This window comes from Mustelus asterias, chromosome 2 (assembly GCF_964213995.1).
Source record: "Mustelus asterias chromosome 2, sMusAst1.hap1.1, whole genome shotgun sequence".
In the NCBI taxonomy this organism is placed as follows: domain Eukaryota; kingdom Metazoa; phylum Chordata; class Chondrichthyes; order Carcharhiniformes; family Triakidae; genus Mustelus; species Mustelus asterias.
In genome coordinates, this window is record NC_135802.1 from 14,772,411 (window position 1) to 14,790,221 (window position 17,811).

General features: G+C 46.6%; 1 protein-coding gene across 1 annotated transcript in view; it reads left to right on the plus strand.

Annotated features, from left to right (window-relative positions):
- exog (exo/endonuclease G) overlaps window positions 1–17,811 on the plus strand; it is a 40,964-nt gene that overhangs the window by 14,170 nt on the left and 8,983 nt on the right. Inside the window, exons 4-5 of the mRNA XM_078231646.1 lie at window positions 2,665–2,741; window positions 7,146–7,260. Coding sequence (XP_078087772.1) covers window positions 2,665–2,741; window positions 7,146–7,260 — 192 coding nt within the window. The remainder of the gene's footprint in view (window positions 1–2,664; window positions 2,742–7,145; window positions 7,261–17,811) is intronic.

Here is a 17,811-nt window from a genome sequence, read left to right on the forward strand (position 1 = left end):
TCACTGGAGTTTAGAAAAGTGAGAGGGGATCTCATAGAAACTTATAAAATTCTAACAGGGTTAGACAGGGTAGATTCAGAAAGAATGTTCCCAATGGTGAGGGAGTCCAGAACTAGGGTTCATAGTTTGAGGATAAGGGGTAAACCTTTTACAACTGAGGTGAGGAGAAATTTCTTCACCCAGAGGGTGGTGAATGTGTGGAATTCACTATCACAGAATGTAGTTGGGGCCAAAACGTTGTCTGATTTCAAGAAGAAATTAGATATAGCTCTTGGGGCTAAAGGGATCAAGGGATATGGGGGATCAGGGTATTGAATTTGATGATCAGCCATGATCAAAATGAATGGCAGGGCAGGCTTGATGGGCCAAATGGCCTCCTCCTGCTTCTAGTTTCTATGATCAATACATGCTGCACTTTTGTCTCGGCTTGTCTTAACAGATGAGGGATATCCTGTTTGATCATGTATGGAGGTACACTCCTTCAAACAGCTGAGTGGGACAGAAAAAAGGATATCAAACAGAGTGGAGTCTGAGCAGCAGTCTGTTCCACCCCCATTGGGTGCCTTTACATAAGAACATAAGAAATAGGAGCAGGAGTAGGCCATCTGGCCCTTCGAGCCTGCCCCGCCATTCAATAAGATCATGGCTGATCTGAAGCGAATCAGTTCCACTTACCCGCCTGCTCCCCATATCCCCTAATTCTCTTATCGATCAGAAAACTATCTACCCGATGTGTGTGCTAAGCTCTTCATGAAAGGATGGGTTGACACCCCAGAGACTGATAGCCAATTTCCGCACACACGAGGACGGCCTCAACCGGGATCTTGGGTTCATGTCACACAATCTGTAACCCCCACGACTTGCCTGGGCGTGCAAAACCTCACTATCTGTCCTGGCTGGAGACAATACACATCTCTTTAACCCTCTCTCCACTCACATTGCCTGTACCTTTCAGACTTGATTACCTGTAGAGACTCGCATTCCAACCATTATTTTGTAAATTGAGTTTGTGTCTTTATGTGCCCTGTTTGTGAACTGAAATCCCACTCACCTGATGAAGGAGCAGCGCTCCGAAAGCTTGTGTGGCTTTTGCTACCAAATAAACCTGTTGGACCTGGTGTTGTGAGACTTCTTACTGTGTCCACCCCATTCTTGACATCAATGTTCTGATGAGGACGATATGAGGCTGTCATGTCAATGACCTGTCAGAAGATGGCGATGTTGGACAGTAAACCACCATTCGTAGTAAATGTGTGAAAGGCTACAGTACCCAGACAGACAGGCGTGCCTTCCAGCTTTCTCTCCCTCTGAAACACTACACCACATAGTGAAGGGAAATGGCCTGAGCAATTCATTGTTGTCCCTTCGTTAGGATTACACTGCCTGTTTAAAATTCTCAAACTCATTTTCAAATTGCTCTACAGCCTCGCCCCCCACCCCCACCCTCCCCCTCCTCACCTCTGTAATCTCCACCAGTCCCGTGACTCTGCGAGGTATCTGCTTACCTCTAATCCTGGCCTCGAGCATCTCTGATTTTAATCGCTCCATCGCTGGTGCCTTTCGGTTGCTTTTTCCCCGAAGCTGGAATACCCTCACCCACCATCTCCTTTATTCAATTCATTCATGGGGCACGAACCTCGCTGGCAAGGCCACCGTTTGTTGCCCAACCATAATTGTCCTTCAACTGAGGGGCTGGCTCGGCCATTTCAGAGGGCAGTTAAGAGTCAACCAGTTTGTTGTGGATCTGGGGTCACATGTAGACCAGACTGGGTAAGGATGTCAAATTTCCTTCCCTAAAGGACATCCGTTTAAAGTTTATTTATTAGTGTCTTACATTGTAAGTAGGCTTATATTAACACTGCAATGAAGTTACTGTAAAAATCCCCTAGTCGCCACACTCCAGTGCCTGTTTGGGTACACTGAGGGAGAATTTAGCACGGCCAATGCACCTAACCAGCACATCTTTCAGACTGTGGGAGGAAACCAGAGGAAACCCATGCAGACACGGGCTGTACTAACAGCACCGACTGGCCTTACAGCACCAGGGACCTGGATTAGATTCCCGGCTTGGGCACTGTGCGGAGTCTGCATGTTCTTCCCCGTGTCTGCATGGGTTCCCTCTGGGTGCTCCGGTTTCCTCTCTCAGTCCAAAAGATGAGCTAATTAGGCGCATTGGCCGTGCTAAATTCTCCCTCAGTGTATCCGAACAGGCGCCAGAGTGTGGCGACTCAGGGATTTTCATAGTAACTTCATTGCAGTGTTAATGTAAACCTACCTGTGACACTAATAAATAAAATAAAAAGAAATCACTGAGGGAGAATTTAGCATAGCCAATGCACCTAACCAGCAAGTCTTTTGGACTGTGGGAGGAAACCCACGCAGACACGGGGAGAACGTGCAGACTCCACACAGACAGTGACCCAAGCTGGGAATTGAACCTGGGTCCCTGGCGCTGTGAGGCAGCAGTGCTAACCAGTGTGCCACCGTGCCACCGTGCCACCCATGGCTAGTAGCTAACGCTACAAGATGAAGAATAGTCAAGAATAATCTTACATTAAAATTTGTTAAGTTAGCCTGATCAACTCATGCACTTTTCAAATGAATTTGCAAAAGCTTTGCCTTTTCCATGTAAGTTGATTGCAATCCTATGATTTTGTTCTGCAGCAAGCCATGGCTGAAACATTCTATCTATCCAACATTGTGCCTCAGAATTTTGAAAACAATGCTGGCTTCTGGAACAGGTGAGGGCTCAGATTTTCTGAATTTAAACCCAATGCTGGTGCCTTAATAAATTTCAGAGCAAACGGCTGCCAGTTTCTAAGACAGCCAGCTTTTACTTCCCAGCTCCTGGTGTTTGATTGTGGAATCATAAAGGCCCTACAGTGCCAAAGGAGGCCAAACCTAACCCGCACATCTGTGTAGTGTGGGAGGAAACCGGAGCATAGAACAGCACAGAACAGGCCCTTCGGCCCACAATGTTGTGCCGAGCTTTATCTGAAACCAAGATCAAGCTATCCCACTCCCTATCATCCTGGTGTGCTCCATGTGCCTATCCAATAACCGCTTAAATGTTTCTAAAGTGTCTGACTCCACTATCACTGCAGGCAGTCCATTCCACACCCCAACCACTCTCTGCGTAAAGAACCTACCTCTGATATCCGTCCTGTATCTCCCACCATGAACCCTATAGTTATGCCCCCTTGTAATAGCTCCATCCACCCAAGGAAATAGTCTTTGAACGTTCACTCTATCTATTCCCTTCATCATTTTATAAACCTCTATTAAGTCTCTCCTCAGCCTCCTCCGCTCCAGAGAGAACAGCCCTAGCTCCCTCAACCTTTCCTCATAAGACCTACCCTCCAAACCAGGCAGCATCCTGGTAAATCTCCTTTGCACTCTTTCCAGTGCTTCCACATCCTTCTTATACTGAGATGACCAGAACTGCACACAATATTCCAAATGTGGTCTCACCAAGGTCCTGTACAGTTGCAGCATAACCCTACGGCTCTTAAACTCCAACCCCCTGTTAATAAAAGCTAACACACTATAGGCCTTCTTCACAGCTCTATCCACTTGAGTGGCAACCTTCAGAGATCTGTGGATATGGACCCCAAGATCTCTCTGTTCCTCCACAGTCTTCAGAACCCTACCTTTGACCCTGTAATCCACATTTAAATTAGTCCTACCAAAATGAATCGCCTCACATTTATCAGGGTTAAACTCCATTTGCCATTTTTCAGCCCAGCTTTGCATCCTATCTATGTCTCTTTGCAGCCTACAACAGCCCTCCACCTCATCCACTACTCCACCAATCTTGGTGTCATCAGCAAATTTACTGATCCACCCTTCAGCCCCCTCCTCTAAGTCATTAATAAAAATCACAAAGAGCAGAGGACCAAGCACTGATCCCTGTGGCACTCCGCTAGCAACCTGCCTCCAATCCAAAAATTTTCCATCCACCACCACCCTCTGTCTTCGATCAGACCTGTTCTCTTCCTGTTGGGGAGCACTTCAGCGGTCACGGGCATTCGGCCTCTGATATTCGGGTAAGCGTTCTCCAAGGCGGCCTTCGCGACACACGACAGCGCAGAGTCGCTGAGCAGAAACTGATAGCCAAGTTCCGCACACACGAGGACGGCCTCAACCGGGATATTGGGTTCATGTCACACTATTTGTAACTCCCACAGTTGCGTGGACCTGCAGAGTTTCACTGGCTGTCTTGTCTGGAGACAATACACATCTTTTTAGCCTGTCTTGATGCTCTCTCCACTCACATTGTTTCGTCTCTTAAAGACTTGATTAGTTGTAAGTATTTGCATTCCAACCATTATTCATGTAAATTGAGTCTGTGTCTTTATAAGCTCTGTTTGTGAACAGAATTCCCACTCACCTGAAGAAGGGGCTAAGAGCTCCGAAAGCTTGTGTGGCTTTTGCTACCAAATAAACCTGTTGGACTTTAACCTGGTGTTGTTAAACTTCTTACTGTGTTTACCCCAGTCCAACGCCGGCATCTCCACATCATTCGATCAGACTGCCAGTTAGCTATCCAATCGGCCAACTTTCCCTCTATCCCACACCTCCTCACTTTCATCATAAGCCGACCATGGGGGACCTTATCAAACGCCTTACTAAAATCCATGTATATGACATCAACTGCCCTACCTTCATCAACACACTTAGTTACCTCCTCAAAAAATTCTATCAAATTTGTGAGGCACGACTTGCCCTTCACGAATCCGTGCTGACTATCCCGGATTAATCCGCATCTTTCTAAATGGTCGTAAATCCCGTCCCTAAGGACCTTTTCCATCAATTTACCAACCACCGAAGTAAGACTAACCGGTCTATAATTACCAGGGTCATTTCTATTCCCTTTCTTAAACAGAGGAACAACATTCGCCATTCTCCAGTCCTCTGGCACCATCCCCGTGGACAGCGAGGACCCAAAGATCAAAGCCAAAGGCTCTGCAATCTCATCCCTTGCCTCCCAAAGAATCCGAGGATACATTTCATCAGGCTCAGGGGACTTATCGACCTTCAGTTTATTCAAAACTGCCAGGACATCCTCCCTCCGAACATCTATTTCCTCCAGCCTATTAGCCTGTAACACCTCTTCCTCAAAAACATGGCCCCTCTCCTTGGTGAACACTGAAGAAAAGTATTCATTCATCACCTCGCCTATCTCTACTGACTCCATACACAAGTTCCCACTACTGTCCTTGACCGGCCCTAACCTCACCCTGGTCATTCTTTTATTCCTCACATAAGAGTAAAAAGCCTTGGGGTTTTCCTTGATCCGACCCGCCAAGGACTTCTCATGTCCCCTCCTAGCTCTCCTAAGCCCCTTTTTCAGCTCGTTCCTTGCTAACTTGTAACCCTCAATCGAGCCATCTGAACCTTGTTTCCTCATCCCTACATAAGCTTCCCTCTTCCTTTTCACAAGACATTCCACCTCTTTCATGAACCATGGTTCCCTCACTCGGCCATTTCCTCCCTGCCTGACAGGGACATACCTATCAAGGACACCCAGTATTTGTTCCTTGAAAAAGTTCCACTTTTCATTAGTGCCTTTCCCAGACAGTTTCTGTTCCCAACTTATGCCCCCTAATTCTTGCCTAATCGCATCATAATTACCTCTCCCCCAATTGTAAACCTTGCCCTGCCGTACGGCCCTATCCCTCTCCATTGCAATAATAAAAGACACCGAATTGTGGTCACTATCTCCAAAGTGCTCTCCCACAACCAAATCTAACACTTGGCCCGGTTCATTTCCCAGTACCAAATCCAATGTGGCCTTACCTCTTGTCGGCCTATCCACATATTGTGTCAGGAAACCCTCCTGCACACACTGCACAAAAACTGCCCCATCCAAACTATTTGACCTACAAAGGTTCCAATCAATATTTGGAAAGTTAAAGTCCCCCATGACAACTACCCTGTGACCCCCACACATATCCATAATCTGCTTAGCAATTTCTTCCTCCACATCTCTATTACTATTTGGGGACCTATAGTAAACTCCTAACAACGTGACCGCTCCTTTCCTATTTCTAACCTCAGCCCATATTACCTCAGTGTGCAGATCCCCCTCGAAGTGCCTTTCCGCAGCCGTTAAACTATCCTTGATTAACAATGCTACTCCTCCACCTTTTTTACCAGCTTCCCTACACTTACTGAAACCTCTTTCACCCGGAACGTCCAATAACCATTCCTGTCCTTGTTCTACCCACGTCTCCGTAATGGCCACAACATCGTAGTCCCAAGTACCAATCCACGCCCCAGGTTCATCTACCTTGTTCCGGATGCTCCTTGCATTGAAGTAGACACACTTCAACCCACCTTCCTGTCGACCGGTACCCACCCTTGACCCTGATACCTTCCCCAATACCTCACCACCCTCACTGACTTCTGGACTACAACTCCGGAGGGTGGTGGTGGATAGAAAATTTTCGAATTGGAGGCAGGTTGCTAGCGGAGTGCCACAGGGATCAGTGCTTGGTCCTCTTCGATCAGACAGCCAGTTACCGATCCAATCGGCCAACTTTCCCTCTATCCCACACCTCCTTACTTTCATCATAAGCCGACCATGGGGGACCTTATCAAACGCCGTACTAAAATCCATGTGTATGACATCAACTGCCCTACCTTCATCAACACACTTAGTTACCTCCTCAAAAAATTCTATCAAATTTGTGAGGCACGACTTGCCCTTCACGAATCCGTGCTGACTATCCCGGATTAATGAATAAAAACAAAAGATAAATAAGTTTAAAAGGTAAGTTTGAGATATTGCTAGCTGGATCCAAGAATGAATAATAGGTAGGAAAAATCTAATGAAGGTAAGTTTGAGATGTTGCGGGCTGGGTAGAAAGTCCCCCGAAGCACCTCACCACAACTTAGCAAACCTGAATACAAAATTCTGAGTGCATTGCCACGTGATAGTCACTCCGCCAATTGGAGGCGTCGAGGTTCAGCAGAGCTGTTTGCCTTTATGTGGCCCATTCACAGGACTCAGTTACATGGGCTGCATATTCTCATGCCTGGTCTCCAGGTGGTCACTTGCGTGGCCAATGTTGGGGTGAAGGAAACAATTGAAACCATGAACTCAGACAATGGCACTTGCATTGTGTTGTTTTTTTTGGCAGGTTGGAAATGTACTGCCGTGAACTGACCCAGAGGTACGAAAATGTTTGGGTGGTTTCTGGACCTTTGACTCTACCCACATCGGGAGCAGACGGGAGGAAAACGGTTACCTATCAGGTGAGATCAAAGAACAAACAAAGAACAATACAGCACAGGAACAGGCCCTTCGGCCCTCCAAGCCCGCGCCGCTCCCCGGTACAGGATTGAATCCTGAATCCAGGATCCCCGCCCAATTTTCCAGCCTATCTACATACTAATATCCTATCCACCGAGCTGTCCCTCACAGCTACGATGCTTTGTTCATCACAACCTATTAGCTCACCCCCACCCCCCATTCCAGACCATGTGATCTCCAGGGAGAGGCGAAAACCCAGAGTGAAAACCCCAGGGCCAATATGGGGAAAAGAAAATCTGGGAAATTCCTCTCCGACCCCCTGAGGCGATCGAAACGAGTCCAGGAGATCACACTGGCCCTGATCGGAAAATGCTTCCCAACCCTATTCATTTCCACTTCCACGAACACCATATGAATTCCCTGCCCCCGAGACAGGTTCCCAACTATCCGCACTCTCGCTCTGTACTGGCACCAGCAAGTTGATCATAGAATGAAGCCTTGAAACGAGAAACAAAGAACAATTAGCCCGCGCCGCTCCCTGGTCCAAACTAAACCACTCTTTTGTATCCCTCCATTCCCACTCCGTTCATATAGCTGTCTAGATAAGTCTTAAACGTTCCCAGTGTGTCCGCCTCCACCACCTTGCCCGGCAACACATTCCAGGCCCCCACCACCCTCTGTGTAAAATATGTCCTACTGATATAAATACTGAGGTGGTGGAGGCTACCTCGCTGAATATGTTTAAAGCGCGGATGGATGGATTCCTGATCGGTAAGGGAATTAAGGGTTATGGGGATCAGGCGGGTAAGTGGTACTGATCCACGTCAGATCAGCCATGATCTTATTGAATGGCGGGGCTAGATGGCCTACTCCTGCTCCTATTTCTTATGTTCTTATGTTCTTATATCTGTGTTAAACCTCCCCCCCTTCACCTTGAACCTATGACCCCTCGTGAACGTCACCACCGACCCGGGGAAAAGCTTCCCACCGTTCACCCTATCTATGCCTTTCATAATTTTATACACCTCTATTAAGTCTCCCCTCATCCTCCGTCTTTCCAAGGAGAACAACCCCAGTTTCCCCAATCTCTCCTCATAACCAAGCCCCTCCATACCAGGCAACATCCTGGTAAACCTCCTCTGTACTCTCTCCAAAGCCTCCACGTCCTCCTGGTAGTGTGGCGACCAGAACTGGACGCAGTATTCCAAATGCGGCCGAACCAACGTTCTATACATCTGCAACATCAGACCCCAACTTTTATACTCTATGCCCCGTCCTATAAAGGCAAGCATGCCATATGCCTTCTTCACCACCTTCTCCACCTGTGACGTCACCTTCAAAGATCTGTGGACTTGCACACCCAGGTCCCTCTGCGTCTCTACACCCTTTATGGTTCTTCCATTTATCGTGTAGCTCCTCCCTACATTATTCCCACCAAAATGCATCACTTCGCATTTATCAGGATTGAACTCCATCTGCCATTTCCTTGCCCAAGTTTCCAGCCTATCTATATCCTTCTGTAGCTTCTGACAATGTTCCTCACTATCTGCAAGTCCTGCCAGTTTTGTGTCGTCCGCAAACTTACTGATCACCCCAGTTACACCTTCTTCCAGATCATTTATATAAATCACAAACAGCAGAGGTCCCAATACAGAGCCCTGCGGAACACCACTAGTCACAGGCCTCCAGCCGGAAAAAGACCCTTCCACTACCACCCTCTGTCTTCTATGACCAAGCCAGTTCTCCACCCATCTAGCCACCTCCCCCTTTATCCCATGAGATCCAAAAGATCGGGGGTGGATACTAGACGTCTGTGCGTGACAGGCTTCTGAATGTTTGCCTCACTGACACTTGGAAGGCAAATGGGTGAAGGAGCGAACATCAGCGTGAGAGAGAAGCAGTTACAGGAAGGGAGAAATGCTAAGAGGCTAGCAGATCCCCGAGCATTGATTCAATTAGATCGGATCTACAGACACTCCTAAACTGCTCGACATGAGGAGAGGAATTGAATTAAAGTACATTAAAATCTCAGCCATTGATGTATTATCTTCTACTGTCCTCAGACCATTCTTTTTGCTTTTGTTGGTCTGTTGCTGCCTCAAATTCTCTGAAGCTAATCGAGCAGGCTAGAAATCTGTGCCAGCAGCATCTACCTGGACGCCCGGTCATTTCATTCTCAATTACAAATTCTAAAATTTCCTCATCCACACATGTTAAACTAACTGCTGTGTAATTATCCAGCTTAACTATGTCTATTTGACAAAGGAGTTCTGCAGCAGGAAGTCTCCAGTTATCTGACATCTGAGCACCACCAATTGCTGCCTTCAGGATGTTAGAATGTAACTCGCTGGGCATTTTGTCTTTCATTAGCTTAAATTTAATTTCATCTTCATCCATTGACAATTTTGCTGACTTCATTTAACTATTTCAGATTCACCTTCTCGAAACCTTCTGCTTAGTTAAGATCATACATCAAATATTTTTGTCATTTTAGAAATCATTATCTACAAATCGATGATCTTAGAATCATAGAATGGTTACAGCACATTTGGCTGGCCATGTGCCTGCAGTTCTCTGTTAAGTGCTATTCAGCTGGTCCCACTGTCTCTTTTCATAAAATAAAATGCATAAAAATAAGAACTAGGAGCAGGAGTAGGCCATCTGGCCCCTCGAGCCTGCTCCGCCATTCAATAAGATTATGGCTGATCTTTCCGTGGTCTCAGCTCCACTTACCCACCCGCTCGCCATAACCCTTAATTCCTTTACTGTTCAAAAATTTATCTATCCTTGCCTTAAAAACATTTAATGAGGTAGCCTCAACTGCTTCACTGGGCAGGGAACTCCACAGATTCACAACCCTTTGTGTGAAGAAGTTCCTCCTCAACTCAGTCCTAAATCTGCTTCCCCTTATTTTGAGGCCATGTCCCCTAGTTCTAGTTTCACCCACCAGTGGAAGCAACTTCCCTGCTTCTATCTTATCTATTCCCTTCATAATCTTATATGTTTCTATAAGATCTCCCCTCATTCTTCTGAATTCTAATGAGTCTACTCAGTCTCTCCTCATAAGCCAACCCTCTCAACTCCGGAATGAACCTAGTGAATCTCCTCTGCACCCCCTCCAGTGCCAGTATATCCTTTCTCAAGTAAGGAGACCAAAACTGTACCCAGTACTCCAGGTGTGGCCTCACCAGCACCTTATACAGCTGCAACATAACGTCACTGTTTTTAAACTCCATCCCTCAAGTAATGAAGGACAAAATTCCATTTGCCTTCTTAATTACCTGCTGCAGCTGCAAACCAACTCCTTGAGATTCCTGCACAAGGACACCTTGTGCCATAGCCCCATAATTTTTTTCTCCTCATATTTATTCAACTCCCCTTTGAAAGACACGATTGAATCTGTCACCACCACATTCTTGGGCAGAGAAACAGAAAGTGTGGAAATACCCAGCAGGTCTGGCAGCATTTGTGGAGTGAGAGAAACAGTGTTAATGTTCCAAGTTGAATATGATTTCTTCAGGATTCTGCAGAAGAATAGTATTCGACAAATTCGGAGGAATTTGTAAAATGTGTACAGGAGGGTTCGTTGGAACAATATGTGGACAGCCCAACTAGAGAGGGGGCTATACTGGACCTGGTACTGGGGAATGAGCCCGGTCAGGTCTTCAAAGTTTTGGTTGGGGAACATGTGGCAAATAGTGACCACAATTCTGTTAGCTTTAGGATAGTGATGGAAAAGGATGAGTGGTGTCCCAAGGGTAAGGTGTTGGATTGGGGGAAGGCTAACTTTATTGGGATCAGGCAGAAATTGGCAGCTCTTGATTGGGAGAGGCTGTTTGAGGGTAAATCCACATCTGGTATGTGGCAGTCTTTTAAGGAACGGTTGTTAGGGCTACAGGACAAGCATGTGCCTGTAAAAAAGAAGGATAGGAAGGGTAGGATTAGGGAACCGTGGATAACCAGGGAAATTGAGGGACTGGTCAAAAGGAAAAGAGAGGCGTATGTTAGGTCCAATCAGCTAAAAACGGAGGGAGCTCTGGAGGAGTACAATGAAAGTAGGAAAATACTCAAACGGGGAATTAGAAGAGCAAAAAGGGGTCACGAAATGTTCTTGGCAGACAGGATTAAGGAGAATCCCAAGGCATTTTATTCATACGTTAGGAACAAAAGGGTTGTTAGGGAAAAAATCGGACCTCTCAGGGACAAAAGTGGGGACTTATGCTTGGAGCCCAAAGAGGTAGGGGAGATCCTAAATGAATACTTTGCGTCGGTATTCACAAAGGAGAGGGATGTGTTGACTGGGAGTGTCTCGGAGGGGAGTGTTGAACCGTTGGAGAAAATCTCCATTACAAAGGAGGAAGTGTTAGGTTTGTTAGAGAATATAAAGACTGACAAATCCCCAGGGCCTGATGGAATCTATCCAAGGCTGCTCAGGGAGACGAGAGGTGAAATCGTTGGGCCTCTGACGCAAATCTTTGTCTCGTCACTGGACACAGGTGAGGTCCCAGAGGATTGGAGGATAGCCAATGTGGTCCCGTTATTTAAGAAGGGTAGGAAGGATAACCCGGGTAATTATAGGCCGGTGAGCTTGACGTCCGTGGTGGGGAAGTTGTTGGAGAAGATTCTTAAAGATAGGATGTATGCGCATTTAGAAAGGAATAAACTCATTAACGATAGTCAACATGGTTTTGTGAGAGGGAGGTCATGCCTCACTAACCTGGTGGTGTTTTTTGAAGAAGTGACCAAAATGGTTGACGAAGGAAGGGCCGTGGATGTTGTCTATATGGACTTTAGTAAAGCGTTTGACAAAGTCCCTCATGGTAGGCTAGTGAAAAAGGTTGGATCCCATGGGATAAAGGGGGAGGTGGCTAGATGGGTGGAGAACTGGCTTGGTCATAGAAGACAGAGGGTGGTAGTGGAAGGGTCTTTTTCCGGCTGGAGGCCTGTGACTAGTGGTGTACCGCAGGGCTCTGTATTGGGACCTCTGCTGTTTGTGATTTATATAAATGATCTGGAAGAAGGAGTAACTGGGGTGATCAGTAAGTTTGCGGACGACACAAAACTGGCAGGACTTGCAGATAGTGAGGAACATTGTCAGAGGCTACAGAAGGATATAGATAGGCTGGAAATTTGGGCAAGGAAATGGCAGATGGAGTTCAATCCTGATAAATGCGAAGTGATGCATTTTGGTGGGAATAATGTAAGGAGGAGCTACACGATAAATGGAAGAACCATAAAGGGTGTAGAGACGCAGAGGGACCTGGGTGTGCAAGTCCACAGATCTTTGAAGGTGACGTCACAGGTGGAGAAGGTGGTGAAGAAGGCATATGGCATGCTTGCCTTTATAGGACGGGGCATAGAGTATAAAAGTTGGGGTCTGATGTTGCAGATGTATAGAACGTTGGTTCGGCCGCATTTGGAATACTGCGTCCAGTTCTGGTCGCCACACTACCAGAAGGACGTGGAGGCTTTGGAGAGAGTACAGAGGAGGTTTACCAGGATGTTGCCTGGTATGGAGGGGCTTGGTTATGAGGAGAGATTGGGGAAACTGGGGTTGTTCTCCTCGGAAAGACGGAGGATGAGGGGAGACTTAATAGAGGTGTATAAAATTATGAAAGGCATAGATAGGGTGAACGGTGGGAAACTTTTCCCCGGGTCGGTGGTGACGTTCACGAGGGGTCATAGGTTCAAGGTGAAGGGGGGAAGGTTTAACACAGATATCAGAAGGACATATTTCACACAGAGGGTCGTGGGCGCCTGGAATGTGTTGCCGGGCAAGGTGGTGGAGGCGGACACACTGGGAACGTTTAAGACTTATCTAGACAGCTATATGAACGGAGTGGGAATGGAGGGATACAAAAGAGTGGTCTAGTTTGGACCAGGGAGCGGCGCGGGCTAATTGTTCCTTGTTTCTCGTGGAAGTGGAAATGACTAGGGTTGGGAAGCATTTTCCGATCAGGGCCATTGTGATCTCCTGGACTCGTTTCGATCGCCTCAGGGGGTCGGAGAGGAATTTCCCAGATTTTTTTTTCCCCATATTGGCCCTGGGGTTTTTCACTCTGGGTTTTCGCCTCTCCCTGGAGATCACATGGTCTGGAATGGGGGGGTGGGGGTGAGTTAATAGGTTGTAATGAACAAAGCATCGTAGCTGTGGGGGACAGCTCGGTGGATAGGATATTGGTATGTAGATAGGCTGGAAAATTGGGCGGGGATCCTGGATTCAGGATTCAATCCTGGACCGGGGAGCGGCGCGGGCTTGGAGGGCCGAAGGGCCTGTTCCTGTGCTGTATTGTTCTTTGTTCTTTGTTGTTCTTGTTCTTTGACACAAAACATTTTCTCTCACCCAGCCTCCTGACCATTTTCAGCCCTATACTTTGTTTTTATTACCCTCTCAGATAATCTCCTCCTCTCAAAACTTTTAGCAACAGTGGTTTGCACTGCTGCCTCACAGCGCCAGGGACCCGGGCTCGATTCCCGGCTTGGGTCGCTGTCTGTGTGGAGTCTGCACGTTCTCCCCGTGTCTGCATGGGTTTCCTCCGGGTGCTCCGGTTTCCTCCCACAGTCCGAAAGATGTACTGGTTCGGTGAATTGCCCATGCTAAATTCTCCCTCAGTGTACCCGAACAGGTGCCACAGTGTGGCGACTAGGGGATATCACAGTAACTTCATTGCAGTGTTAATGTAAGCCCACTTGTGACTAATAAATAAACTAAAATATCTCCTTTGGTGGCTCGGAATGAAATGTTGTGTTATAATGCTCCTGTGAAGCACTTTGGGTTGTTATATGACATTAAGTGGCTATATCAATCCAGGTTTTTGAAGACGATAATACCCAAGCTCTGAATCCTGTGCTACTTCTGTTTAACGTGAAGGCAGCAATGATAGTTGTTGTTGACATTGAAGGAGGTTGCTGGATATAGTTACAATCTGATACATCTGGTCAATGTTAGTTTCATGGGATAATCAAAGATAGATCGACAATAACTGGGATGGTAAGCAGTGCCGTATATACAACGGTGATATTTTACATTGACGTTTAACACACACAATGTACACAATCATCACTGTGTTATAGAACAACATTTGAAAATCAATATTATATCAATGAGGTTTCAGGTTAATTCTATTGTAGGAGTGTGAGTGATGCTGTGTCCAGGATGCTCCGAGTAATTGGGAGCCTGAATTCTGTTTTCCGATTGTACACATGAGTTGTGAAATCTGTTGATGGGGAAGGGTGATAAGGGATTTGGGGCCAAGGTGGTTAAATGGAGTTAGGATCAGCATCAGCACAATCTGATTGACTGACACAGCAAACACAATGGGCTGAATGGTCAACTCCTGTTCCCAAGTCAGTGTCAAGGCCTTTTTTAAAGGTCTCAGTTCCAGATGAATGCTGTGAATACGCTCGTGTTTCTCTCTGATTGTGAGACCAGAAAACACTGATGACCTTTTAGTGAATCTGCCTATTGCGGTTGGTGGGAGAAGCTGGTTATACATGTACACTCTTTATTTATTTATTAGTGTCACAAGTAGCCTTCCATTAACACTGCAGTGAAGTTACTGTGAAAATCCCCTAGTCGCCACACTCTGGCGCCTGTTCTCGGGTACACTGAGGGAGAATTTAGCATGGCCAATGAATCTAACCAGCACGTCTTTTGGACTGTGGAAGGCACCCGGAGGAAACCCACGCAGACACGGGGAGAAAGTGCAAACTCCACACAGACAGAGACCCAAGCCAGGAATCAAACCCAGGTCCCTGGTGCTGTGAGGCAGCAGAGCTGACCACTGTGCCATCGTCCAAGTCATCTCAAAGAACAACAAAGAACAATACAGCACAGGAACAGGCCCTTCGGCCCTCCAAGCCCGCGCTTCTCCCCGGTCCAGGATTGAATCCTGAATCCAGGATCCCCGCCCAATTTTCCAGCCTATCTACATACCAATATCCTATCCACCGAGCTGTCCCCTACAGCTACGATGCTTTGTTCATTACAACCTATTAACTCACCCCCACCCCCCCATTCCAGACCATGTGATCTCCAGGGAGAGGCGAAAACCCAGAGTGAAAAACCCCAGGGCCAATATGGGGAAAAAAAAATCTGGGAAATTCCTCTCCGACCCCCTGAGGCGATCGAAACGAGTCCAGGAGATCACAATGGCCCTGATCGGAAAATGCTTCCCAACCCTAGTCATTTCCACTTCCACGAGAAACAAGGAACAATTAGCCCGCGCTGCTCCCTGGTCCAAACTTGACCACTCTTTTGTATCCCTCCATTCCCACTCCGTTCATATAGCTGTCTAGATAAGTCTTAAACGTTCCCAGTGTGTCCGCCTCCACCACCTTGCCCGGCAACACATTCCAGGCCCCCACAACCCTCTGTGTGAAATATGTCCTTCTGATATCTGTGTTAAACCTCCCCCCCTTCACCTTGAACCTATGACCCCTCGTGAACGTCACCACCGACCCGGGGGAAAAGCTTCCCACCGTTCACCCTATCTATGCCTTTCACAATTTTATACACCTCTATAAAGTCTCCCCTCATCCTCCGTCTTTCCAAGGAGAACAACCCCAGTTTCCCCAATCTCTCCTCATAACCAAGCCCCTCCATACCAGGCAACATCCTGGTAAACCTCCTCTGTACTCTCTCCAAAGCCTCCACGTCCTTCTGGTAGTGTGGCGACCAGAACTGGACGCAGTATTCCAAATACGGCCGAACCAACGTTCTATACATCTGCAACATCAGACCCCAACTTTTATACTCTATGCCCCGTCCTATAAAGGCAAGCATGCCATATGCCTTCTTCACCACCTTCTCCACCTGTGACGTCACCTTCAAAGATCTGTGGACTTGCACACCCAGGTCCCTCTGCGTCTCTATGGCATCTCATACCAACTTGTACTCTCCATGCTACCTGGCTCAGCGTGGCTTCCTGAGTTAATGTTACAAAGTGAGGCTGTTCAATCATAATGTTTGGAACAACCAATTGAAAAGAAAAATAATCCTACCCAGATGGATTCTGAATCATTACCAGTCTGCTATTATCAGAGCGGACTAAAGAAGTGAGAACATTTTGCATTGTAAGCTCTTGACTACCAGCCAGTCCTTGCTGCTTCTTATTTGTTGTCTTCTCCCTAGACAGTTTTGCATTAACGTTATAATTGAATCAATAGGAGTTGAACTAGCAACCTGGGTGAATGCTAGCAAGTTTTACCATGAAGCCTAGTGGCAGCAGCCATGTTTTACATTGACACAGTCCAAAAGACGTGCTGGTTAGGGTGCATTAGCCGTGCTAAATTCTCCCTCAGTGTTACGCGAACAGGCACCAGAGTGTGGTGACTAGGGGATTTTCACAGTAACTTCACTGCAGTGTTAATGTAAGCCTACTTGTGACACTAGTAAATAAATAAACTTGAAACTTGAAACATTCTGGCCAATTGGAGTTGGCCACTGTTCACTGCAGGTTTTGTAGACTTGAACAAATAAAATTTGGAATTAGCTTGCCTTTTCCCAACCCAGTTCTGCTGATTTTAGAATTTACCCTCCGATACTAAAAGTCATCTTGACTTTCCTTTCAGCTTGGCTTGGCACTTTGCTCAATCCCAGACTGTCATTCCCTTGCTCATCTTCTCTTTGTTTCTGTTGCGTTCTCGTTCATTGTTTGTTATTATTCTCTTTATTTGTAACAATCGCTACTACCGTTGTATCTAAAGACAGCGCTAAGGATCCAGCACAGTTTGGGCCTTTAGATTACTTGTCCAATTATATCACCATGTCACCTATTTACAGCCATTTGACATGATGTGATTGCCATTTTCCAACAATCATTACATTCTTTTATTTATTGGTAGCGAATCCAGAAGCTCTTTGAGGCTTGGGTTTGTGTCACCTTCACCTGTTGGAACCTTGGCTCCAGGTGATGCGGGACTGAGACCAGGGGCAGAGACAGTGATGGGTCATGGATAACTAAATAATTTAAGGTAACATTGCAGATGGTTCACATTTGGTCACAGTAAATTTGAAGAAAATAGGCTGAAATTTTCCAGCCATTCTCACCGGCAGGATCTTCCGGTCCAGCCGACAGAGGAGCCCTGCCGCATAGAATGGAAAACCCCATTGACAGTGGCAGGATCCCACTGCTGGCCAAGGATGGGCAGCGGGAGATGTGGAAAATCCCGCCCATCATCTCAGTTTTCTGAGTTATATCGGTACCATAAAGAAGGCAAACTAATCATTTAGATTTAATTAATGATAGGATACAATATCGGCATGAACAAACCTGCAATGGTTCCCTTGTTTTAGCTACAGAGATTAGTCATGTTAGTGTTTTACATTTACTTTCTAAACATCTCAACCGTGTGTCTTCCTGTTGCAACGTTGCTTTGTGTTTTGAACTAAGCTACGTTTTTTGGTTGAAGGAAACCATACAACCACATAAGCCCTGCAGTGCAGAAAGAGGCCATTCAGCCCGTCAAGTCTGCACTAACTGTCTGAAAGAGCATCTTACCCAATGCCACCACCCTCCCACCCATCCCTGTACCACAGACATCTACCATGG